This window comes from Pseudochaenichthys georgianus, chromosome 5 (assembly GCF_902827115.2).
Source record: "Pseudochaenichthys georgianus chromosome 5, fPseGeo1.2, whole genome shotgun sequence".
Lineage (NCBI taxonomy): Eukaryota > Metazoa > Chordata > Actinopteri > Perciformes > Channichthyidae > Pseudochaenichthys > Pseudochaenichthys georgianus.
In genome coordinates, this window is record NC_047507.1 from 31175621 (window position 1) to 31203447 (window position 27827).

Here is a 27827-nt window from a genome sequence, read left to right on the forward strand (position 1 = left end):
AACAGGACATGCAGAGCGCTGTTTGCAGTCTATGGACATGGCGGATCATTTTGACTCATTGCGTTGTGGCGATGTCTCGCAGATAACACAGATAATACAGATAATACATGAAAAGTATAATTTGCTCAGAGTCCAGAGACCGTTGTGGTTCGGTCCGGATCGGAGTCCGGACTTTGAGGATGCCTAGTGTAAGGTAATATCTATTGTCCTAAGTAATTGTATGTAGCCTGCTACAACTTTGTGATTGTTGTCTGAGTGTAAAATTGTTCTTAAAGTCCTAATTATCATATACACATGTTCAAAGGAGTACACCAAGCGGCAAACTCTGGGGAAGAGCCGGGAAGCCAATACGGAAGTGCCACACACTGCAGTTCATATATTGGCCGATAGGCGATGGCTGCAGAAAGGAGCAATTTCCATAGACCCCCATGTTAAAATGCCCAACTTTACAGCAGAAAAAAACATATTTCTGTCCCTGGCTCCATACATTTTATTATCGATATAGTTAGATTCCACCTGCATGATTATGGATCTGTGAGTGAATTGTTTTCTAACGCGACCCTTTTATTTATATTAGGTCTTAAACTTTGTGCATGAATTAGGGCGTGGTCACATTGAGTGACGGCTCTGTCAAGTGCCTGCCGCTGTTAGCTTCTTGTCTCTCTGCTAGCTGCTCCGTGAAGCTACAGGGACTCTGCCTGCTCAGCTCATCCAGGAAACACAACTTGTAGCCGGCCGTGGCTGTTTGTTCTTCATGCTTATATATCGGACTATTGTGACTCGCTCTGCGGTTAAAACAGACGGTGCATGAATGCGGTAAGTAAAATTCGAGTCCTTTATTTATGTGTTAATGATTTTAATCAGCTACGTAATGTAGGCTTGGGTTAGCATGTAAGCTAGTGGTAGCTACATCGGTGCTAACGATGCTAATCGTAGCCTCCAAGTTAAAATCATAGACTGTATATATAAAGGTTAAAACGAAATAGACAAGTGTTAAGTGGGATAATACTGTTGAACAAACGGCTTCTGTTTGAGGTTGATAAAATAAGGTTACATCCTTGTAATTTAGAGATATTTTATTATGTAGGAGGAACTGTATGCATCTAAGGTTAATTTAAATTGGCTATGCTCAAGTATGTAGACAAGCTAATGTCATGTATGTGAAATCAACCTCACAATAAGATGTGTGTATATTACAATTATTAATGTCATATTTCAAGATGATTACTTAGATATTAAAATATGGTTGATTGAGCTGGAGTTCATTATCGAGCTTACACGTTAACGTCACAGTCATCTGAAGAACGAACCCAAACCTTATTGTTTTTATTAATTGCATTACCAAATGGTTATCAAATAAACAGTAAGCATTGGTAACACAACTTCCGAAGTTACAGTAAAATAAAAAGGACCCTGACTCGGACAATACACAATCCAACATGTTCAACAGAAGAGAATCAGTCATATTGTTTGTACACATGGTACTTTACATATATATATATCTGTTTGTTTAAGGTGTCCAGGTGATGCAGACAGGCTGGACCAGAGAGTGAGAGACAGAACTGGACTCCTCACAGCAGTGAACTTCAGCACAGGTACAAAGACTCTTTTTTCATACTGTACAAAGAATCAAGAAAGATATTGGTTTAAATGAATGAAGTATTGACTTGAATACATTGATATACATTCCAATAAACAATACTAGATCACCTACACATCAGTTAAGTTGAGGGTTTATTCCATGCAAAAAGTTACATTTTAGATATTTAGCAATATGACTTTGTCAGCTTTCTAATTTAATGTATTGAAGGCAAAGATATTTAACACAGTGAGAACTGCTACTATTTATCTCTCAATATTGTCTGTAAAAACGTGGTAAAAGTTATTCTTTCAGTGAGACAACAGAGCAAGCTTCTACAGTTGCACTACGTTTTGTAACAGTTAAATATTATTTTGATAATAACATATATTTCAATGTTGATGAAAAGACACGACATGTTCTCCTTCTCTGAGGGTCAAGAAGAACATCCAAGAGGAACATTAAAAGCTGATGTTATGAGACACTCCATCAGCTGATTATTTCTATTTGCCTCACTTTATGAGCTTCACATCACTTGTGCCTTGTACCGCAGAGTTTGCAACATCACAAATAAATGGGGCCAATCTTCAGTCAGATGTGAATGTGTAATCTAACATTTTCAGTAAGAATAATGGACGAAAGGATGCAAATACAAATACAATTTATTGAAATGTGAACCAAAAGTTAATCAAATGTTTTAAATAAAAAGCACATATGGACAGAAGGTGTAAACCTATTACATTTATAAGTAAACACATTTAGTCAAATAAAGTGACAGACTAGGCCTGTGCAGTTGGTATGAGCTGTGCCCAGCATGGGCTCCTCCATCAGCCCTGGTCCTCCTCGCTGAGGAAAGACCCTCAGTCCTCTCCACACCAACAGACTGGACGTCCATCACACGGAGGTTTCTCCCTGAAGTCTCTGCAGCTCTCTGGACACCATGCTGTCTCAATCCGTCCACACTGAATATGAGAGGGGGAAAATGAAAATAATAAATGCTTTAGACAATAAGAAACATAAAGTTGACTGTTGAGTTGCTCAGTTTTTTTAGATTGTCAATACTATTACTGTATAACTAATATATCAGGTTAAGGGGCACCTTCAAGTAAAGATTGGTCTTTAAATACATGTTGTCTTTTGAATTGTTTGTCTAAAGTCAAGGATCTAGAACTGGTACTTAGTTTTAATGATACAGTCTGGTTATTATGCTGTTTGGAGGAGGCCTCACAGGTAAGAGCACTAACTAGCTACCATCACATGTACCTTAGCTTGGCTTAAATGTATAATTAAGTGATATCAAAATACAAATAACTAGTGTAATTCCAGTGTTGAATTTAGCACAATTGCATACAAACATTAAGGGGTTTTAAGATTCTGAAGTATTATGCTAAAAACTCAATAACTTAGATTATTATTTATAGTTTTGCTGAATAGTTTTATGTCCGCTTACCTTAGAAACGTAAAATGCGACGGCAGTGTGCAGATGGGGAGCATGTTAGCTTAGCTTGGTAGCTTCAGCTAGCTCTGGAACTTCCAGCTCGGTGGCAGCAGGTCCCGCCTCGGCTCCGCCTCTTTGCCCTTATTTGGAGCAGGCTGGAGAAGGCGGGAGTTGAACTCTGACGTCACTGTCGAGCCGTTAGTGGCCGACTCCGCCTATTAAGGGCTTCACGGCAACTCTGCAGATTCCTATGGGTGACGTCACGGACCCTACGTCCATTTATATATACAGTCTATGGCAGTGGTTCCCAAACGGTGTGCCGCGGCACACTGGTGTGCCTTGAGGCAAGTCCGGGTGTGCCGTGGGATTTTGTGACAACCATACATTATTATTGCAATATACAACTACACAAAAATAATTATTTTGTAATGTACTATATCAGTACTTTGTAGGTTTATATGTACGTAATCTGCGCGATTTGCGTCATATCTCCACGTGCAGTGCTGCATAAACATGGCTGAGTCAGCGATAACTTTCCAGGGGTGGTGGAGGTATGCCCATTATTTTGAGTTCATCCGAAGAATAGATAGGAATGTGACGGTGAGGTGCAAACTGTGTGCAGGCCAGAAGCTGTTATCCACTGCTGTAAACACCACGTCAAACCTCAACAAACACCTGCAAAGAACACATGCTTTTTTGTTTATATCACGTAGTTCTTCTTCTCGGTCTTCCGGTTGTTGCCTGTTTTGAATGACAAATACACACTACCGCCGCCTGCTGGTAAGGAAAGTTATTGCCACTCACGCATGCGCAGTTCGTACGTGCTCGGCGAGTAAAGTAACGAGTTACTTTATGTAGATAGTAACGAAGTAGTGTAATATATTATTTATTTTTTTAAGTAATATGTAATATATTACATTTTTTTAGTAACGACCCCATCTCTGGAGTTGGCGTTCTCTACTCTGATTTACATGAAGAACAACAGGAGGTCACCGCTCTGTTGAACAGGACTTGCGAGTGGCCTCTCCTCAGTGCCACCAAGGATTACAAAATTCTGCACGCCCCGACAGGCACATGTATCTCACTAATTTGTAAGTCGGCAAAAATATTTACAATAGCACATGTTTCAATGCTGATTGCTGAAATGTTACATTTATAATTTGTAGTTCAGGACCATGGACAATGCAGCTTCCTTGCATTGACAGTTCTCTGTGCTGAGTTTCTGCTGAGTTTCCTTTGCCTAATTTGATAAAGTTTCAAATTAATTTAATAGTAATATAGTTGTCTTTGTCACATTTTATTTGGCATTAGTAAATAATTATGCACATTTACAGATATTTTACATGATACATATGAGTGATAACACGTGTTATAAGGGCTATTTTGCACAATAGGTGTGCCTTGAGATTTTTACTTGTCCTTTGGTGTGCCTTGGGCACAAAAAGTTTGGGAACCACTGGTCTATGGAGTACACGTTTCAAGGCCGTGCGGGGGGAGCTGCCAGACCCAGATGTCCTCAAAGTCAGCGAGGCATACAAGGACTTCTCAGCAGACATCCCACCACGAAAAAAAAAACCGAATGGCTCACTCATCAACTTACTCAATAGTTATCCATTAACAAAAGTTGTGGATGCTAACTAACTTATCTTGCATTGATATAACACTCGTTCAGAGGAAATGTTGGAAATACACACATATATATTTTTTGCATCTACTTTCTGGATATTGTACATCTGTTATATAAACTAGCATCACTTAAATATGCATTGACTTATTGAAATGTTTAAATATGTATTTTCCCTCCGATATATCAACCTTTGTAAAAGTGTATTAAATTAATCTGTAAAATGTTATATTGTGGATTTATTAAATTATGTATTTTCCTATGTTATTTATGTGTGCGTTTGTTTTGACCGTATATAATTCATGAGTATCTAAACATAGTATGGTATAACTGCTTTTTGTAATAACCACAATAACACAATTCGTTTGGGAGCAAGAAATCTTTTAATCGTTGTTGCCCAGGCTTGCCGAAATGAATGGAAACTTATCTCCCGATTATAACGGGACGAATTTGTACAAAGGGGCACACAGCAATGTAGTGCCAAGTTTCTTACCCGCTGGAAAGCCAATCGCCTTTCTTTACCCCGAAATCCGCTCATTCTTGCTCTTGGTGTGACATAACAAACTGTCAAACTGTAAAAACTCGGTACTCAAACGGGAAGTACTCGGCCTCACACACACCCACCGGAAGTTGATAGACGCCATCTTGTGCACAGAGCCTATTGTCCACAAAGTTTCTGATGTGAAGAAGTTCCTCCCTGCTATATATTGTATAACAGAGTTGGTGCGGTCGGCTTGCATGTTGCGAACCATGTACCATACAAATGGCAAAAAGTAAATAAACACTAAAATAAATTCTGAAAAGGGCAAAGTTGGAGAGGAGCCAAAAGACAATGTGGCCATCTTCACCGGCGCATATAATTAATTTTAATACATCACATTGGGCTTTAGGAAATCCTAATGAGTATTTTTAAGTGATATTTCATAAACCAATCAATTAGTAAACAAAATGAATTATCCCATAAGTGGATAATAAAAAGTTACTGGAAATGTACTTTATTTACTTCGGTCAGAATTCATGGACCCATTTTTACAAAGTACCAAAGAATATTGAGGGTTACAATGTTCCAACTAAACTGCAAATACAGGAACAAACAGTTACTAAGGATGGCAACAATTTTGAGAAGTCAATATCCACATGTAGGCTACTGGTATTTCCAGTAGCCTTTTGCAGCTTAGTTGACAGCAACATGTTGAAATCAAGATTTACTTTTACATTTGTAGTGATGCATTTGAGACGAATCAGTGACAGTTTATTACTTAAAGCGTGTGACAGGCACACACAAATCAACATTACTCAATCCGTGCTGGTCCTTCAAAGTCAATAAGCGCGGGTGAGGAAAGTCGAGTTTAAAAGGACTTTGTAAACCCGACAGACTTCAAAGTCAATACACATGTTTTCAGTTGGTTTTACTCATCGCTTTACCACAAAAAAACTGTGGCCATGGACCTGACCTGGCAGGCCTTCCTGTGTGGGCCTTGCATGTCCTCCAAAAGTCCAAAGACGTGCACAGCAAGGTGACATTGAAACTCTCAGTCTTTGATGTTTATGTGATCATCTGTTGGTTTGTTTTCCCTATCATACAGACTGACAACATGCTCCTCTAAGTGCATACTGGGATTATCTCCAGCAGGATAACTAGAAAAGCTGAAGGAGGGAGGGTATCTCTTTTCAAACACAAGCTGTGAAAATAAAAACATTCCTCATTAGGTGAAGATAACCTTAAATAACTTTAAATGACATGTTCCCAAGGGAATCTCACTCACTAAGGGCTTCTTTGGAAGGTTGTCAGGGTCTTTATTATTAATTAGTTGATACTCTCCATATAAAAGAGGAACTTTTCATAGAGTCTTGTTGTTTGGTGAATCTGTGTTAGCTTCCATTGTCATGGAGGCATCCAACAGAAAAAACGTTAAAAAAGAATCAACAAGACAACTACAACTATCCAGAATGCTGCCGCCAGAGTCCTCACCAAAACTAGAATAATTGACCACATTGCAGTTGAAGCACTGGCTTCCAAAGAATACACTTCAAAAATCGTACTTTTACTTACTCGTCGTCCCAAGGGTCAGAACTAAATTCGATGAGGCAGCTTTAAGCTTCTATGCACCATGAACCTGGAACAAACTGCTCGAAAATTAGTTCTTATAAATCAAGGTTAAAAACTTTTCTTTGTAATGCTGCCTATCCACAGATGCTCCAATTGGGCCTTATCATCAGCACTTTCTGCTGCGATCACTCTTATCCCTTTTATGAATTGTCTTTTTGTTTTTAATTATTGTTAATGCCTATTTAAAGCAATTTGAATTGCCTTTGAGTCTGACAATGTGCTATTTAAATAAACTAACCTTAACAGAGCTGTTGTTTTAAATAAAAACACAATTTCATGAAATCAAATGCAGAGGATATATCAATATGCTACAAGCATGCAATTGAAGTTCTCCCAGTATAGAAAACATAGTTTAGTAAATTGTGACCTCTGGTGGCTATTGAGAGGAATGTGCACACTGAGCAGAAGTACAACTACAGCAAAACTTACCAAAAAGTATTTATTATTAAAATAATTACTCTTTTACTTAATGTATGTTACATATCACAGTATTATTTGTATTGTTTTTGTTATGATTAGGGGTTTAAATGAGATTGTATAGCTGTAGGTGGTAAAGGTGCTGATTTAAACCATTATATACACACATCATTTGAAAAACAACCACACTAAATCTCTATATGATTAAACGAATACATAAAAGATAAACAAAGCGCCTAAATATAAAAGAAAAATATTGAGACTCAAAAGTAAACAAAAAGAAAACAAAGAGACACTACAAAATGTGTCGAACATAAGAAACAACTTACAATACCAACTCAATTACCTGTAGACTTAGCATGAGTACAAAAGAGATGTAAATGACTACAAAGAGACTCAAAATGAGCATAAAGAGAACAAATAGGCTTAACAATTATTTGAAGATTAATGCAGGAATTGTGTGGCAAATACATCTAATAATACAAACAACACAGGGGGGAAAACTACAAGAACAAACCAATCACAAAGAAACTTTAAGTTACTAGGCCTATAACCGAGAATAAAACAATGACAACAGAGACACTCAAAATGACTACACATACATTTAAAAACAAAAAGGTGCTACAACTGTTGTTGAAGATTAATGCACTATAGTCTTGGCAATCATGATAGCTTGCCTCTATACCGTTCTCGTGCATCTCCAAGCGTTCAATCCTAGTGTTATCGGTACCTGGCATTTCGTTTGACAGGCAGTATTTAACACAGCTTGATAGCGCACTAAACTTACCTCAAACAGTCGGCTCCTTATCCTGCTGTTCAAAGGCGTTGCAGACTTTGTGAAATAGGTTTTGTCTCACACCTGAATGAACATCCCGCGTGGTATTTAAATTGTGGCCCGGATGTGTCACTTGGTAGGTGAAAGTCTAGCAGAATTGAGGAAGTGACGCAATATGACAGTGACCAGCCAGGTAAAAGTGACTATGGCCCCTTTCTCATTTCATCAAATCCCCCTCCTCGACTCCTCGGTCCTCCGGTAGTGACCCGGAAATACATTTCAGCGTGCCATGTTGAAGGACATATGGGCTCGAATAGTCCAAAGATCAGCTCCTAAGTTCTAACGTCTATTCCTTGACCTCTGAGTGAAACGTCACGGGGTTAAGGGATAGTGGACAGGAGAATTCCAAAGGACTTAGGAGAAGAGACTGCGGTACTTTAGAGAATGCGAATGCACTTTCACTATCCGACGTGTTTATGATGCGCCAGCGGACGTCATGAATGTGCGTCTGCTTGCTGTGGGGGAACTATGGAAACTACAGTTTTCTATACAGCGGACTACAACATGGATGTTTAATAAGAACGAGGGACTACTGTAAACTCATCTAGAGACTCTGCACCGTGCTCTGATGCTGCTGCTTTATGCTTTATGAACGTGGACAACAGAGAAACCATATTCTTCATGACCAAAGCTGGAATTGAAATAAAAAAGGAAAGTGAAACTTATTGCTCGTCACCCTCTCCCTCCGGTCCACATTAATACAAATGATCCCAATACGTATGATTGTATGAACTAAAGATCTTAAAATCAATACAAATGTATTTATTATAAACGTTAGTCCTTAACATCTATCACTGTGTATATCACCATTCAAACATCTTTTAAAAGTTGAACAAACTCCACACAGCTCAGTAAAGACTGTAAAATGTTGACTTATTTGATAATTTCAGTAAAAACTAACTTTCATATTTCTCTTTTTGATTATAATACTGATGAACGTTCAAAACAAAGCACTTTGGCAACTTACCCACCTACGTTTTAAAATGCTTTATAAGCACCGTAACTTTCATGATATCATTTCTCGGTCATAATCGGTTGTTTCCGTGAACGGCCCGACTGTTGAGTGACGGCAAATGCTGCGGCTGCAAGGCATTGTGGGGCAGCATTTTCGCCTTCTCCTGGTCGGTTAGGGAGGTCCAGTGGTTCCTAAGCTAAAGGAGTTATAAAGGAAGTTTGAAACCTCCTTTCCTATCATTCTCATCATTCTAGAGAATTCGAACGGCACTTATCATGCTGCCACTGAGGGACTTCCGGGTCATTTCACTCCTTTAGGAAGGTTCCTAAGCTAAATGGACTATTCGACTTTCAGCCCTCATTTCTCTAAATGCACTTCGAGGACCGAGGATCGAGCGTCGAGGAGGCTCTCTGGAGGAGCTATAACCGAGGATACACTGATGGGTCCTCCACGGTCCTCCACGGCTCCTTCGTCGATGCATTTCTGGGAACAGAGATGTTTCAAAGAGTCGTGACGCACGGCCGGACTTATCTCAGCCAATGACAGCTCTGCATGCATCCCCTGGATATTATTTTATTAACTGCTCTCATCGCTGGGATGTTTACAGAGAGAACAGCTGTGAGGTCCGTGCAGAAAGCAGAGCAGTGTGTATAATATATATCACTCAGTATAACAGGCCTACTCTCTTTATTTGCTTTAGTTTAGTAGATATATACAAACAAAGAGTCGATATTTTTCTAAAACCATTGCTTCACATAATAAAATACACAACGGCTGTTAGGCTGTTAGTTGTAGGTGCGTGTGTGTGGTACAGTGTGTGCGTAGATGCAGCGGACAGACAGGTCTCAGTTGGTTTGGTGTCCTCTGCTTACTTTCAATACTTGTAAATACAACTTATGGCCCGTAATTTATTGTCCTCACTGTAGCGACCAGAGAGGGGGGGGTTCTCATTTCTCTAACCGCCTGCTGCTTCCCCTCCTCTCTCTTCGGCTCGCATCTCCTGTGGGCGGGACTAAGTCTCGAGGATAGGAGTCGAGGAGGGGAGTTAGAGAAATGAGAAAGGGCCTATGGCAGGGTAACCTACAAAACAACTGTGAAGGAAATTCTCCCGATGTTTGGCTGATCATATCAGTGTCCTTACACTTCTTTTTTTCATACACCTGGTGAGTATAGACTCAAGTTACACAATGTGTTGTGAACTCATAATTGTGTGAGACATGAGAATACCCTGCTACATTCATTAAATGAGTGTAACTAAGTGACTTAATGAAGTCAAGGAACATTCGTAAACAACGAAAAGAAGAATGAATATAATTGTTTTAAACTCATAACATACTGATGTTGAACAGTTCCATCGTGTTGTTGAGGCATTATAACATGAACAGACAAGTGGATTCTTTTAATAATCATTAAACTTCTAAAAATGGGAGGGCTCGTCCGGGATTTGAACCCGGGACCTCTCGCACCCTAAGCGAGAATCATACCCCTAGACCAACGAACCGCGTGACGCAAGGCAATCATATAGAGAATTATATATACTGAAAATACCACTGACTTCTCTCCTGTTTGATTAAGTTAGATATTTGTATTGTAGGCAGAACAGAAATGTTGTGTATGCCCCACAAACATTTATATTTTTATTTCTATTTGAAGTGACTGCAGTATCATGGCGACCCATGTCTTTGAATAAGCGAATCAACATTCGAAAGTAACTGCAAAGAAAGAAATGGGCACTTAAACGTAAAAACACCGTTGCAACAATTGAAATAATAGGTTTGTTATCTGTGTAGCTTACCCTACACTAAGCTAAAGTCGACTCGCAAGCAGTGATTGTCGGACATCTTTAGTTACCGATGGGATCGCCACCTACCAACCGGCAGAGGTCGACAAACGTTGAAAAGAGGAAACACAGATCCAAAGAGACGAGAGGTCTCACTCCATCCAGAAATGTGTCTGTCACTGTTTCAGTAATTTTTTATATATATTTATAATAGCCATATCCAAGGGTGGACAGACACACATAACATAGATGTCAAGTGTAAAGAATAGATTAATAAAATAAATTAACAATATCCAATAGTAAATCCATAAAATGAAACGATACAAATAATGTGAACGCTGGCTTTATACAAAATGAACTAGATTAATGTATTTTATTTCTTAGTTATTTAATTGTATTTTATTTAAGGTCTGTAAACTATTGTCTACTTGATATTCATTTCCTAATTCTCTTATTTCTTTATTTTGATATTTGTAATTAATACTGCCTTGTCAAAGTAAAACATTTTAGCTAAATGAAGGTTACATTAAAAAAGAAGAAGTTCTTTACGTATGCACGTTTTTTTATATTGTCACTTTCTGTATTGGGATTGCTTTTGTATTAGTGTAGTTGTCTCAGTAAGTAAGAACATTGTCCCGGTTTCATATCTAATTATTTTAATGCACAGGAACACACATCAGCCACCATGGATTAAGCACACTGATTGTTGAAGTTGATCACTTTGGCCTGTGCATTAACTGATCCATTGACATGTGTGCCATCTGATAAATGTGAAGCACAGGGAATAGGAAAGCAGGTCACTGATATCATGCAACCTACTGCTCACTTACAAAGCCCTACATAACCTGGCACCCCCTTATCTGGCTGACCTTCTTCAGGAGTATACCTCCTCTCGCTCCCTCCGCTCCTCCTCTGCTGGTCTGCTAACCGTCCCCACCCCACGCCTCGTCACCATGGGTGCTCGGGCCTTTAGCTGCACTGCTCCCAGTCCTCTGGAACTCCCTCCCCCCGCACATCCGACAGTCAGACACAATCACCATATTCAAATCCCAATTAAAACCCACCTGTTCAAATCTGCCTACTCACTGGCAGTGCTCCCCATTATATGTTTCATTTGTGTCCACTTCATTGTCTCCTCCATGATTTCCTGTTTGTGTTTTTATCATGTACTGTTGCCTATAGCGTTTTCTTTTTTCAACAAATGTATGGTGTCCTTGGGTGTCATGAAGGCGCCTAACAAATAAAATGTATCATTATTATTATTATTATTATTATTATTATTATTAATGTCAGTTATGAACGTTCCTAAATACTGTTTAATAAATTAGCTGTGTGTGTGTGTATGTGTGTGTGTGATTTTGTGTTTGTATAAAAAGGTGAGACGTGTGTGTGTGTGAGCATTACATTATTCTTGAAACAAGTAAAAACTGCTTTTAAGGATGCAAAGAATACATATTTTTATTATCAAGAAGCTGCACACACTCAATACATAAAAAGTTCAATAAGAAGACAACAAAGTAATATTAAAATAATGCAAAACATCTGCTTTGCCATTTTACTTTAGCATCTACCAAAACTTGTAAAAATGGTCAAAACCCAGTTTTAAATTGTTTGATAAGCCTATATATCAATTACAAATGTGTATGTCGACCAGTGAGCCATGAGACCCATGAGTTGGTTAGGTGACAAGATGTGTATTGCCGAAGTCAATGGTTGCCATATGAATGTTAAAGAAGGATGTAGGATGACGGCCCCAAAGGCTCTCAGTCAGACGTATGTTTCTAGCAGATGGCAGCCTCAGTTCAGACACCCATAGCAGGAAGGGTTGACACATATCTCACAAGGATCTGAAGACGCCATGATAGAGGCTGGAAAGTGCAAGAAACAGAAAGAAAAACATAAATATTAGTCTGATTGGAAATGAAAAAGTGAAAGTGTTTTGTTCCCCACCCAAGTACCAGGTTTTCACTTTCATGTAATGCTGTAATTTTGAAAACGAGATCCGTTTCTGTATGCGTCTCAATATACCCACAATGTTGTTGCCTTTGTCTATTGAGCTTCAATGGCCCCGAAAGAGTATTTCAACAGCCATTCATAGGGCCTCTTGTCTGGCATTATCACTCCAGAGCCTCTTTATGGTGCAGCAATTGCAGGATGTGCACAATATAAAGTGTAAACAGGGAACTCCAGGAATCCATTTGAGCAAACTGAAGCCTGCGCCTGATGTTAGGGTGGTTTAATTCAAGTCAGGAGCAAGGACATTTCTGAGGGATAAAACAGCGTCTCTAAGAGCCTGTGAGATTGTTTCCTGTATGAATGTACCAAAATCCAAATGTTAAAATTGTTCTCACTGAGCAATTCTGTGGGTGGTAAAGCAGGTCCTTTTATCAGGAATAGTCCAAATTGTTGTTTTCTTGCTGAAAGTAATGTCTCACTTTCATGTCTGAATGAATTGATGTACAGAAAAAAACAAATGAGATGTAACTCATTGATTTACAAACTGGGCAGCCAGGCTAAGTTTTCAGTGCTACGCTAGGCTAACCAGCTAACTGACACAGCTCCTTCATCAGGGAAGTGTTTGGTTGTGTTAAGCATATCTCTTTGAAAGACAAAACACAAAAGAGCTTGTTCCTCCCTGCCATACAGCTCCATTTGTGTGCAAAAACTATTCAAAACACATTTATGAGTGAATCGATATGTTGCTTCACTATAATGGACATGGCTAATTCGATGTGCTGGTTTCGTCAATATTAATATTTGCACCGAATGTGTATTAATTCACCACTGAAATTAGGTGCCCAAAATGCCTTTTTGTCTAGTTCAATTAAGAATAGGTTTTTAACAATTATATAATTTTTTGCAAAGTCTTACCTAGTTTGGGAGAAAATGATGCCTGTCCCCTTCCCTTGGCAACTGTCCGAAAGACTTGAGGCAGGACAGGATTAGCACAAGCAGCTACCAAGCTCGTCTCAGCGACGCGAGGGCTAACGTTGTCATCGAAATCCATCAGTTTCCTTCAGCTGCTTCACTGCCTCCAAGGGGAAGACCCTGTCTCCAACCTAGGGGAGGACAAGAAAAACTGTGAGCACAAAATAAATCATGCAGAACTTCCAAAAGAAAGGGGATGAGAAAGAGACATTTAGATGTATTGGTGTCAATAACTACCATTCAGATGCATTCATAAAATACTGAAAAATAGAAGCAGCATGAGTGATAAGATGACGAAGGTCAAAGTATTTCAAGAACAAGTAATACTCACTTTAACCTTCACACCCAGAGCTCCACTGCACCCACACAGCACCAAAACAAGGACGACACTGAGCATTCCTCATTTTCAGATGATGCAAGATGCTTCTCAGTTCAGAGGAGAGATTCCTCTGTGTCTCTGGATGTCTGCTCGGCCTCTTATAGGGAGTCTGGACAGGTCAGTGAGGGATTTATTGGCTAAGATTTGAAAGTAGGGGGAAACTCTGTGGCTAAAAGATAACCAAAGGTATTGCCACTGTTAGCGTTCTGGATCCTCTTTTAGTTTATAACCATAATCCTTTAGATATTTATAACCTCTATCCCCGTGTTTCCTCCGCCAGCGCTATACTTGATTATTTACTTTGGGTTTCATTCTTAAGCAACAGATGCCTCAGTGCCACGCCATAAATCTCTCTCCCACAGGTATTCGCCACAGAGCCGTCTGATAAGGGAGAGGCCATACGAACAGAGCTGACCAAATAAGTCACTTGTTTGCAAAGCTGTGATATTATGACTCTTTGCTGATGCAAATGGGAACTTCTTTGTTTGGTTACACAGTCAGGAAAAGGCATTTTAAATGCACCATAAAGTGTCAAGTATCACTTATGTGTAGTTTCACGTCATGGGAAGCTTTATCCCAAAGTTTGACAACAGATAAGAGTCAGGAGTGATGTCAGTGTCGGTCAAAGTCTGGAGCTGCTCCATCAACAATGAATTGTAACCGACTGTGTGAACTGATTGTTTCAGGAGTCACATCAAGGTCAGAAAGTATTATGTGTGAATAATGTTGTGTTGCTGTTCTAATATTTTAATTCAACTTTTTATATTTTATTTTATTTCCTTTTTATCACCACTGTAAAGTGTCTTTGAGCACCTGAAAAAGCGCTTAGAAATCAAATGTATTATTATTATTATCATTATTATTATTATTAAAATCAAACATATTCTGCAGGTTCACTCATGAAATCAAGGTTTTCTTATTATTTTATATTTTGAAAGCTCAGACTTTGCTGGATCTGTACACAATATCTTTCACTTTAAAAGACATTGTTGCCTGGGAGTCGAGCATCACAGTATTATGATAACAATTTTCACTTAATATCCCTCTCACACACAAATACAAACATACAACATATATTAAAGAAAACATTAAATAACTGTCAAACTAACTTTTGGAAAATCCACAAAGCGAATATTTTGATTTCATTGTTGAATTGAATTGATTGATTTAAAACAAGGGACCGTGTACATTAATCAACATATTAAAACATGTAGGGAGACGTGTGGGTGCAGTGGGTTGTGTGTTGGTGTTGGGATCAGGAGAGCACAGGTTCAAACCCCACTGCAGTCAGCATGTCGTTGTGTCCCTGGGACACTTCACCCCAAATTGCTCCTGTGGGGATTGCCCACAGTATTCAGTATGTAAGTCGCTTTGGATAAAAGCGTCTAACAAGTGACATGACATGACATGACATGTAATGTAATGTAAAAGTACTCAAATTAGCCAAAAGGCTAGTTTTCACCGATAGTCCCTTTGCCAGATGGTGATAGACATCCTAAAAGCAATAATGAAAATACCACGACATCGTTATACCATTGTACATATTTACAATAGATGACATCACTGAATACAGATAAGAGCAAGTCATGATAATAAATAAAACATTCACAATACACACACCTACACCCACACATCAGTGCTGACGACACTGTTGATTATTAATGAGCCACTTTTTAATACTGTGCTTGAATGTGTAGTAGGATGAGGATTCTCTTATTGGTTGTGGTATTGAATTCCATTGATGGGATGCGTGGAATGAAAAGACAGCCTGGCTGAATGCACTTTTCCTAAATGGGATGATGCAGGCTCCCCTAGCGGCACCTCTGGTCTAGTAACCCTGGTTGAGATGGACTTTAGGATTTTACAAATATCATACAACTATTACGTTTTTTGATGGTCCATTGGACAGTACAGTGATGACATATTTTTTAAAAACCCACCAAGGGTGAGACTTGAAAGTAGGAAAAAAAAGTGTTGCAAACTCTTGCTTCTTATGCATTTATCTTTTACTTGGATTAAGTTTGTACACCTCAGGTGTTTTTCGAGATTTATGGTTGTTGACCTTTGAGTTTAAAATTGGATTTTAAAAGAAAAGTCAGTTATTGGTTACCCCAGACATATAGTGAGTATTCCTTGAAATTACTAAGCTTTATTGGAAAACAGAGAGAAAATATTATCATGGGAAATAAAACGGAGAATAGGAACTAGGCAGGCAAAATAGTGTCATTTGAGAAATATGACAACATTCACCAAAGTTTCACCAAAAATAAGTATTAAAAGCAGGAAAAGATGTTATATTTGATCACAATTGGTTTGGTTTATTTCATTTCTACAACAATTTAACCTTATGTTTACAGGGAATGTTGACAAAGCTTGCACTTTTACCGCAACCCCCTTTTAATGCATTATATTGTCATTTCCCACAAGGACCCTGAACATCAAAACTGTCGCTGTGACAGAGGAGGCCAACGAACATTACCGTACAAAAATGGGTTTTGAGTGTTGTAATTATCACTCGATATAGAACCACCAAAAAACATAATGAGGTTGGAGTTTATCTGGGGGAGCATAATTGACAAGATGACATCTTAATAATAGCTAAGAGAAAAACAAATCTCCTCCTATAGCTCAACGAAGCTGTTTCTTATTTTTGCAATGTCCGTGTGATGTCTATTTGTTGATGCCGTGTACCACCAATATGTCACTATTTTATATGAAAAATGCATTACAAAATATATATATATACATATATATAATATATCATATTAATAATAATAATTAGAATATTGAATTGAGTTTACAGAAAAGAGCACAACGTACACATGATTTATGAATGCAAGCTTTTTATTTAAAACAATGTTAAGAAACAAGAAAATATGAACTTTTAAATATGTGTACAGTACAAAGCTTGGTAAGATAGAAATGCAACAAACACATTCCAAAAATAAAAGGCATGATGGAAATGAAAAATAAAGTAAATAAGCTTCTGTAACAGTTTACAGAAATCCACAACAACAACATACCTTGTTTGATTTCTTTCTTTTTGGGGGCTTAGTTTGCTCTATTAAGTGCCAAAAGACCGGAGACAGAGCCTCTCTGATCAGGGAACATAATGTCACTGTCTCTGAAGTACTATAGTTGTGAGGGGGAGGAAAAAAATCACAAGTATTAAGCTGGGCAAAGTGTTTATTGCTTGCTTAGCAGCCGGTGCAGGCAGCAAAAGCGCAGATGTCACAGACGTCCATGGGAACCATAGCTGAAATAAAGACAAAAGACTGTAAGACACACTGTTTTTATCACCTGGACCTCCATATTCATGACTTGGCATACTTAATATTCCACTCAAAGGCTGGCTGTTATAATATAGTGGTCTCACCTAGTCTGGACAGGGATGCAGATGCTCCTCTCAGCCTGCAGAGGGGCAGGAACTCCTGGGGGAGCATGGGGTCGGCACACAGGGACCCGGTGATCGCCCTGAGTCGAGGGCTCTGTTGTCCTGCTCCGCTGCTCTCTGTCAGCTCCTGGAGCCTCATGACGGCTTCCAGAGAGAAAGACAATCCATTCTCCTGAAAAGAAAGACACATAATTGGTGTTAAAGAACTGCATCTTACCAGTTAACTGATGTAGGGTTAGTTCAAATAATGTGTCAAAACAAGTTTGTAATCTAAAAGAGTACAGGGTGCAGGTTTTGGGTAAGCTGCATGAACAAAGCTATTGTCCAGGATCAGTAAGTACTACAAAAATGATAAATAATGCACTTACTTCAACCCGCACAGCCTCAGAGGTCCAGCTGAGAGCCAGGACGAGGACAGTGATGGTGGCGAGTGTGGCCTTCATGGTGACAGCGATTTGTCTTGAAGAGTCTTTGTCTTTTGTTGTTGGTGTGCTTAGCAGGTGCTTAGCTCAGTGAGTGCTTTCCTTACATCCACAAGCCTCCTTTAAACAGTTCTGCCCTGCAGCTCTGCAGTCATGTGACCGCAGGTGCAACGTTTTTCTCACGGGTTAATCAACAGTGAAGGGGTTTTACAGGGTTGTAAAGGGAATTCATAAATCCTTCTTTTGCCTCATCACCTGTCTGATCATTTTATGGATCCCTGGCTCTGCTGGCAGCTCTGTCTCGTAGATTGATCACACCTCAGGTCGGTTAAACAGTTACCTTTCGCTCCATTGATGACGGTGAAAGCCTCAGCTGCCCATTGTTAGAGAGCCCTGTTACTCACCTCTGAGCAAACTGTTGAACTTTGTTTTACAAGCTGACATGTCTGACAGAACTGGATCCTGTCATGTTTAAAAAAAGTGCCATTTAAAAAAAAATAATATTTAGAAACGTGTTATTTTTAAACAGAAAAAAAACCTTATAGAAAAAAAAGATATATTCGTTAAATATTTAAGTTCTGTATTTGCCTGACACAAAGGCAATTGCATAGTATTAGACTAAAAACAATTAGTTAATATTTGAACAAATATAATTTCATCCAGCAATGCTTTTCATTGCCCCAGCATCTCAATCAACAACTTATTAATCCCGCAAGGGGCAATTGGTTATGAGCAGCAGCTTACAGTATGTCATGTACACAGGCAGGAAGAAAACACACAGATACACCCGGGAGCACAGATGTGGATCATTCCAATTTACACTATACATAGTTCATAGCATCACAACAATAAATAAATAAATAAATAATCTATATCGGACAGGGCCACAATGTTAAATTGTTTTAATGAGCATGTTGTGTCCTGTGGCTCTCTGTTTGATTATGTTACTAACTCTGCTACTGTGAACACCACAGTCCGTGACTCTGAAAAATGTGGTTTGGAAACCCCTTTCAGTTTTTCTCCTTTTACTATTGAATCGTTCATGAAGCCTTATCCAAGTTAGATCCTAAGAAACCGGCTGGTCCGGATAACGTAGAACCTTTCTTTTTAAAGATAGCTGCAGATTTTCTTTTTAACCTTTCCTTCAGCACAAACACAATTCCAAACATATGGAAGTCAGCTTATGTCCTTCCTTTACTAAAAGGTGGGGAGGCCACTTTATTAAATAATTATAGACCCATCTCTAAATTGTCAGTTCTGGCTAAGGTTCTTGAACGCCTAGTGAGTGAACAGGTACAGTAAAGGTGTTTTTATGTACAAATGACATCCTGTCTAAAAATCAGTCAGGCTTCAGAAAGCAACATAACACCATCACTGAGACAATGAAAGTGGTGAATGATATTGTGGGTATCTTAGACAAAAAGAAGAGTTGTGCAGCTCTGTTTATTGATCTTTCCAAAGCGTGTGATACTGTCGATCATCATATCCTGAAACAGAGGCTGACCAGTATTGGCATATCCAGCCATGCAGTGGGGTGGTTTGTGAACTACCTCTCTGAAAGGTCCCAATGTGTTCAGTTTGATGGGCTGTCTTCTGAGTGGTTAAACATTTCTAATGGTGTACCACAAGGTTCTGTTTTAGGTCCACTTTTATTCTCCATCTATATCAACAGCTTAGGTCAAAATGTGGATGGAGCAATTTTACATTTTTATGCGAACGATACCGTGATGTATTAAGGAGGCTGTTGTTAAATTGCAGGCTGTTTTTAATATTATTCAGACTCAGCTCTCTTTTAAATGTTGATAAAACTAAGGTAATGCTATTTTCAAAAGCAAAAAAGACACCGGAGACAGCTTTGGATATTGTTACTATGCAAGGACAAGTACTTGAAGTGGTTAACTGTTATAAATACCTTGGTATCTGGCTTGATGATTGCCTCTCTTTTAAACCTCAGGTCAATAATCTGCTTAGAAGGCTGAGAGTGAAGCTAGGTTTCTTTTTCAAAAACAAGTCCTGTTTCTCACTTGAGGCCAGGAAAAGGCTCTGTGACATTTTGACCTGTGCTGGACTATGGTGATCTGATCTATATGAATGCACCTGCCCATTACCTAATCAAGTTAGATGCCGCCTATCACAGTGCGCTGAGATTTGTTACTAACTGTAAAGCACTTACTCATCACGAGAGTCAGGACTCAGAGAGACACGAGGAGAGTTGGAGCTTTGATGTCAAACACTGATGGTTTATTTGGAGTTTCGGCCGGAGAGTTGACGTGGTGTGTCATAAATAGGGTTGGGTATCGTTTGAATTTCCACGATTCTGATTCTGATTCCGATTCTACTTTTCGATTCCGGTTCTTAACGGTTCTCAATTCCGATTCTTTGATGGGGAGGGTAAACAAATGATACATGCTTCTTCCACCAACAAAATTACATTTATTCGAGAAACTTTTATACAGGTTAGTTTACAGTAATATTCACATTAATCAGTCTGTTTATATTCACTGCTATGTAACTGTAACCTGAGAACCACTGAAGCTACAACAGTGCAACAGTCCAACTTTTAAAGGAACCTCCCCCCCATTTAAAAACAGTTCTTGTTGAGAAAACAAGCATATCTGCCTTCTCAGGCATACCGGGAAGAAATGTTTGAACAAGTAAAATGCATCAATCTGGTGCACTTTAAGCAGAATTACTAGAGACTAGATCTAGGGGGTACAACTCTAAACACCCATATGAAAAAGATCGGTTTACATTTGAATAATTAAATAAGTATGTGAACATAACCAATAACTTACCATAGCCAATAACAAATACATGTAACGTATTTTATTTTTGTTGTTCATTCATATCTTACTATTTTATTTATGCATATTTTTGTATCTCTCCAGTTTAAAACGATATGTCTGGTTTACTGTCCTATAGTATACATTGGAATGATTTCAAACCTGTTTTATCCCAATAATTATAAAGGAGTGCCTTGGAAATATGTGTTTACATACATTTTGATCAAAACGTTTGAGACCCACTGAGATAACTTAGGCTGCGGCCCCACGAGGACGAAAACGGCTAAACGCATAGGATTAACGCAAACGCAATCGCAAACGGCTTCCGTCCACATGCAATAATTATCCGGATAGTGTCTGCCCACACGAGACCGCTCCGTTTAGCTCCAACTGCTGGAGAAGCTGCAGTACATATGCAGGAGCCTCTACGTGGCGCTGTAACTTCCTCCACAAAAGCAGCGAAGAAGCATGGTTGTCATGGTTGCCCTTCTGTTTATTCTCCGCGGTGGGGGCCGAGGGAACCGGGCAGAGTTTTTCGCCAGTCAGCGTGTATTAAAGTTGAAATCTTCCGGACAAAATTATAAAAGTGCCGGTCAAAGGTCTTCTTTGTTATTTATTGAGCTTTAAAACAAATGAATAACGACTCTATATAATATAATGATAAAATACACGGAGCCTCTCTTTTTCCTCCCTCTCTTCAGACAGCGTCAGTGTCTGTCTCATGCAGCAGCTCATCCAGTAATCAGTGACCCGGCCGACTGTAAAAATAAACATATTTATAACTAGTTTAGGGAGTTTGAGAGGTAATTAAAATAGCTAAGGGTGATGATCTGACTTGAAGTGTGTGTTTTGCTGCAGCGGGAGGAGATGCAGGTGAGCGGAGCTGCGTGTCTCCGTCCTGTCAGATTAGACTTCACTCGCGAGAGAAAGATAAATAATCTGAATTCAGGGTGCAGTTTACTTTGACGCGGGGGTGAGCATCAGAGGTGGGGAGAGGCGGGGCTATTGCCTCATCATTATTGCTGTAGATGTTGCACAAACAACTGTAGCATGGTCAATAGCGTCCGGAGCACGATAGCAACTCTGCGATCCGCCATTGTTGTTGTTGTTGGTGGCGAAACACTTCAGCACTGGCGCGGGGTAAGCGGAGGTGAGCAGAAGAGGTGGGGAGAGGCGGGGCTATTGCGCAATCACTATCAGTGATCTGAAAATGTCCGTATAGGGCGCACACACGGAGCCGTTTGACCCCCAAGAGAGTGGCGTATGCATTTCTATCCACCTTGGGACCCGTTGTCGTTTCCTCAGTCGTTTAGTGCCGTATTCGGTCGTCCTCGTGTGGCCGAACGGTCTATATGACACTAAACAGTAACGCAAACGGCCGAATTCGTCCTCGTGGGGCCGCAGCCTTAGACTAAAGTGAACTATCTAAACACTCAGAGTCCTTTACCTCACTGAGCTGAAGTTATCAGCCTCAGTCTTACTGGAGAGGACTCTCCCTCCACATCATTGTAGAAACATCTTCTTCTAATATCCTTTAGAGCAGCTAGCACCAGATGCAGGGGCGGCGGGTACTGCAGGCTAGGGAAGGGTTAGCCTTCCCAAATATTTTTGTCACTGCATGCAAGAAACATATAATGTATAATGTTTGTGTCTTTGACATTAGCGCTGCTATGCAGCCACCTGTGCCCTGTACTACGAAGCCAGTTCAACAGACCCTGGATACGTTTGAGTTATGATTACTTAACTAAACCCTAATAAACGCGCTCTCGCTCAACGGTCATACAACGCTGGTTATCAACTCGGTAAATCAAGCCAGGGTTTCTCTCTCCAGCTGAGAGTCGCAAGTAGCTATTGCCCAAGATCTCAGGATGTGTATTTATGTGTGCCAATTGCTATAACTGTTTTAGGTACCAAAGCTTTTATGTGCGCAGCTCCTCTAGCTTGGAAGACTGCAATCTTTTTTTAAACTGAGCATTTTGGTTCCCCTGCATAATTTTAAAGCTCGGCTGGATGAAATGCTATTTGATACTCTTGGTACCTGTCATTGTGAATAGGTTTGTAAATTGTACCCCTGTAATTATGTTGTATGAAGTCCTTTTTGTTTTCTGTTGTTTTTCTGTTTTTTATGTGTAACCAACGTGATGCAGGTCTCCCTTGAAAAAGAGACCGTTGATCTCAATGGGATTTCACCTGGTTAAATAAAGGCTACAAACAAACAAACAAACAAACAAACTTGTATTAACTTGTAATTTGGAACTATATTTGTTCTGATGGGTGAGAAAGCATAACATTTAGTTTGTTTATGGATTTCTTAAATCTGTCCATATTTTAAAAGGGACCTATCATGCCAAATGCACTTTTGTACGCCTTTTATACATGAATATGTGTCCCCGGTGTGTCAGGGAACTCACCAAGTGTCAGAAAACACAACCCTCTCTCTTTTCCTCCATACCCAAATCTCTAAAAATGGGGCTGCTACGGAGCTGATTATTATTTGAATTTTTCTGACGTCAGAAAAGGGGTGCTCCGCCTATATGGGCAACTCTCCACCTATCAAGGGGAATGAGAGACCGCTCGAAAGCGCTGGAGACACTGCAGTACATATGCCAGGCCTGTAAGTGGCGCTGTAGTCTGCCACAAAATAATCAGCCCTTGTGAAGACAGGGCTGGAAAAGAGCAAATAGAGCGAAATGAGGCATGGCTAAAATGCATGATCTGTTTGGTATTTTGAAAAAAAAACTTCACAGACATGTTTTATATAGGTATGGCCCTACAATATATGTTTCAAATATAGCATGATAGGTCCACTTTAACTCATTATTTGTAACCAATGCAAGATATATTGTAATACATTTATTATCTGTACGTCTGTTTGTTACACATATATTTATATATAATCATAGTTGACAGTATTTATTGAACTGTAGTCTACAGTATGACCTCTTATATTCTGTTTTATCTTATGTAATGGATAATGTAGGTGGTCATTAATGAAAAATTCACACATGACAAGGTGATCATGGATCCCAACGCTTATTTCATAGCCACATCAAATATAAAAAATAAATAAACCAACAACTTGATTCAAAACATTTCATTTAAAAATGATCGTACATTACTTCTGCTAAGTTCTCCTTAGCAGCGGTCTGTTAGCAAATGTCGAAATTATCAGAATCGAGTTTACTTAAGCCGGAATTTACTTGCACCATACTATAACTTTAAAAAAAAAAAATTATTAGTTCTTTAAAATCTTAAACATATTGTACGTTGCACTGTTTACAGGGCCTTTGACTAAAGATGTTCATATTAACAACTACCCTATTGTGCGTATGGTAATACAACCTTCACAGCCATGAATCCTTTAAATATGGGTTTTCTACTTTAAAGGCTTAAGTGTGTAACAATAATTGTAAAAGCTTTCAAGAGGTTTATATATGAACCACTTGCTGCAAACAACATTAATGTCATTCTGTTGATGCTAAATAGATGGCCTTTTAGTAGAAAAAGCTTCAGTTAAATGTCGATAACTCTGCAAGAATCAAACCTGTGACCTTCCATTAATGGGACGACTATCTGATCACTAGGTTTCTCAAGGACAGCTAGAGGCAGCGATGAAAATCAATTGATTACGCTCCTGAGTGGCACCAAAGGCCCACACATACACAGGAGTGTAAGGGTGTTACAGGCAAGCAATTCTTTTTTAACGAGCTCATTTAACACAATTCTGCACACTGAGCATAAAGGGTCGGCAAATTACATCTCAACAGTCGTCATCAAACTTTATTTCTGTCTTGTAGAAAAAGAGATTGCAACATAGACATCTTAGTCTCTCTGCCTATCATTTCATTAGCAATTTGTTTATTGAGATCTATTTGGTCATTTTAGTCAAAAAGGATAAGCAGAGTGTTATTTAAGATGTTTATATACAACACACTCTCACTCCCTAAGCGTCCAATAGCGACGTTTGGTCAGTGTCCGTGGCGTCCAATTGTGACGCTCCTAGGCTCCTTCAGCGTCATAAAGGGACGCAAATAGCTTTAAACTGATTGCAATGTATTCCCATCTGCGTCGGGATTTGACGCTCATGGAAGCACGGCATTCGTTTATGTCGGCTGCCCTTAAAGGCAATGTGAGCGTCCTTTCCCATTGGATAACGGAGAATTGTACACCCGGAAGTAAGTATTCCTCTTACTGTCGATTGATTTTACAGTGATATCTGCACTACTCATCGAGTAAAAAACACCAGATTATCCTTGTTAATTACACAACATTGATTGGTTTAAATTGTGTGCAATGCTTTTATATTTTTCCCCTTCGATTCGGAGAAACAAATATTTTTTCGGAGTAAAGGATGGTAGAAGACACTACACTACCCAGAATCCCCAGCTATCGTTTGGACTACACCATGTGCTCTGTTTGACAAACCCCGTTTTTTTCACCATTCATTCCGATGGCTGGCGTCTATGTCACGTGATCTTCAAATTTCTCCCTGCAGAAAAAGAAAACATGGCCGAACTTCGTTTTATTCTGGAAAATGCCTATTTTAAAGTTAGTTTGGCCATTAAAATGCGTTTTGATGTCATTTGATGCGAGAAATATGAGTTGTTATTTCAGATTATGTGTGCAGTGGATGTACATGATCTTTAGTTTGCTAGTTATTATGAAGATTACTTCAGGAAATCGCGGCGTTTTCATTGTTACCAAGGTGGTTGCTAGGGACGCTGCTATCGATATTATTTCTGTTATGTTGTGTAACTGTTTAATGGTGTTATCTTTATTGCTACCCCCTTCCCCGTCAATGTATAGTGTTGGTCCACAGCGCAAACATATTAGTTTAACAAAATCCGCATCTAAAGATAGCCTACGTTATTTTCCCCTGTGCAATTCCAGTCTCACATCTCACAGCACATCGTCATTAACAAATACCGGAAACAGACCGAAAACATTTAAAAAAAATAATAATAATACTTTATTCCGAGTGTGCTTGCTTTTCTCTTTGAAAGTCATCACATAAAGGCATTGTAATACACGGTTCGGCTGCATTACATATTACATATCTGCCGTAGTTCTGTATTTATAGAGCCCTGATGAGAAGACCTCTAGACAAACATGAGGAACTGAAAACGTGACGTGGATCATAAATATATCAGCCATTAAACAACATCTTACATTTCTTTTCACACAATACGTCTCCTTGCAGTATCAACACTAATTCGGCTCACTTTTATATTTGATCCAATTGGTAGATAGGCTGTATTTACACCATAAAAGTGCACAGCTGATATAAAGGGACACCTGGTGGTTAAAGCATGTTATTGAATTTAATTATTTTTATTATTAGATATTAATACGATCCCTATAAAGTATATTCATTACTCGTTATTCTCTACTAATAGTTAATTAAAGACTGTATATAATGACTATTTTGCACATCCCTTTCAAGATTTCAAGATTTTCTAAGGTTTATTGACATATATAGGCCTACACAACTGTGGTGTAGTTCTGCACTGAATGAAAAACTTGGGTTGCAGGTTCCTCAATAGTGTATTACAAGACATCTATCAATATTTGTGCATACCTCCAGCAATGTTAACTATGTTGAAGCACTTATTTTAACTGATATTATACATAATGTATTATACTCTTATAAGATGTATGTAGATATTTCATCTCCGGCCTTGTCAGGTATTGAACAATCAATAAATAAAGAACACAGAATTGTTGAATATAAAACACAGAATTTGTGTGATTATACTAAATGATTTTCAAATAAACACAACTGCATATTTAACTGTTACACATGCTGATGTAACGCAAATGTTCCAACTTGGGATCAATAAAGTATATCTTATCTTAAGCTGATCGATGGCTACTGCCATATTTGCAAAATGTGCCTCTGAACCTTGACAAATGCATGTTTCAGGCTTATCAATTAATGTAATGTAATGTAATGTTATCACAGGGGTCACAAACATAAGACCAGCTGTTAAATAAAGCTCTTCTGACCTTAGCTGGCATGTGGGTATATATATTAATACTGCCCATAATGGGCACAAGCAATTTTCACCCATTTATTAATGATATGTTTTAAATGTGAGTGTTTCCTGTCCCCTAAACCTCCAAGGATGTACACAGTTTAATACTGGCAACTTCTTATTATGGGAAATACGAAAACGTCTTTTAAAACTACAACTCCCAGTAGAGACGTGCCATAGAGAACATGTTGCGAAACAGAATAGCCAGCATGTGTAGTTCTGGGGACGGGGTGGGGGAGGGGGGGACGCGGTGGACCCGTTCAAATCCAGTTTTGGACAGTCTGCTGTGGTTCCATCCCATTTCAAGTGCTGTTCGAGAATCGGCTTAACCCTCGGAGCACACTCTCCAATCACAGAGCTTGAGGACTATCACGGGGTTTGTCAAACAGAGCACATGGTGTAGTCCAAACGATAGCTGGGGATTCTGGGTAGTGTAGTGTCTTCTGCCATCCTTTACTCAGAACAAATATTTGTTTCTCCGAATCGAAGGGGAAAAATACAAAAGCATTGCACACAATTTAAGCCAATCAATGTTGTGTAATTAACAAGGATAATCTGGTGTTTTTTAGTCGATGAGTAGTGCAGATATCACTGTAAAATCAATCGACAGTAAGAGGAATACTTACATCCGGGTGTACAATTCTCCGTTATCCAATGGGAATGGACGCTCACATTGCCTTTAAGGGCAGCCGACACAAACGAATGCCGTGCTTCCATGAGCGTCAAATCCCGACGCAGATGGGAATACATTGCAATCAGTTGAAAGCTATTTGCGTCCCTTTATGACGCTGAAGGAGCGTCACAATTGGACACCACGGACACTGACCAAACGTCGCTATTGGACACTTAGGGAGTGAGAGTGTGTTGTTATATACAGTACACCACCAATTCATTTGCAAGAAACTAAACTAGCAATTAATTGATTTGGCAAACAAGTAGTTCATAACTCTTTCCAATTTAAAACCTTTTGTTTCAGTGTGTATATTTTATCGAAATAAAATTATGCTTTTTTACTCCACTCAAAGTAATTATGAATCACTGCTAAGCAGCACATCTGGAGTAAATTCACAAGCTACCCTGCAGTATACAAAGTAATTCAAACTATAGCTGCAACTTTACCAGCTTTTGATAACACTTGCATCGATAAT

General features: G+C 39.0%; 1 protein-coding gene, 1 long non-coding RNA gene, 1 other non-coding gene and 1 pseudogene across 3 annotated transcripts; all 4 read right to left on the reverse strand.

Annotated features, from left to right (window-relative positions):
• Positions 1–2223: 2223 nt before the first annotated feature.
• Positions 2224–3116, reverse strand: LOC139433891 (uncharacterized). Its single transcript, XR_011643285.1, has 2 exons — positions 3030–3116; positions 2224–2541 (listed from the first exon to the last, which is right to left on the reverse strand). It is a non-coding gene; the product is annotated as an uncharacterized lncRNA (long non-coding RNA).
• Positions 3117–10387: 7271 nt separating this feature from the next.
• On the reverse strand, positions 10388–10459 carry trnap-agg (transfer RNA proline (anticodon AGG)). The gene has a single exon. It is a non-coding gene; the product is annotated as a tRNA-Pro (tRNA).
• A 1975-nt stretch (positions 10460–12434) lies between these two features.
• LOC117446369 (guanylin-like) lies at positions 12435–14063 on the reverse strand (annotated as a pseudogene).
• Positions 14064–16871: 2808 nt separating this feature from the next.
• On the reverse strand, positions 16872–17992 carry LOC117447203 (guanylin). The gene is made up of 3 exons (XM_034083876.1): positions 17808–17992; positions 17422–17611; positions 16872–17301 (listed from the first exon to the last, which is right to left on the reverse strand). Exons 1-3 carry the CDS (start codon positions 17880–17882, stop codon positions 17243–17245), a joined length of 324 nt encoding a protein of 107 aa, XP_033939767.1. The 5' UTR covers positions 17883–17992; the 3' UTR covers positions 16872–17242.
• Between the last annotated feature and the right edge of the window lie 9835 nt (positions 17993–27827).

Bases quoted from the DNA above. Each gene is read 5' to 3' on its own strand.
- LOC117447203 (XM_034083876.1), bottom strand. From the start codon at position 17,882: ATGAAGGCCACACTCGCCACCATCACTGTCCTCGTCCTGGCTCTCAGC. The intron at 17,612-17,807 runs GTAAGTGCATTA...CTTTCTTTTCAG, and splicing joins CTGAGGCTGTGCGGGTTGAA to GAGAATGGATTGTCTTTCTC. The intron at 17,302-17,421 runs GTGAGACCACTA...TCTTTATTTCAG, and splicing joins TGCATCCCTGTCCAGACTAG to CTATGGTTCCCATGGACGTC.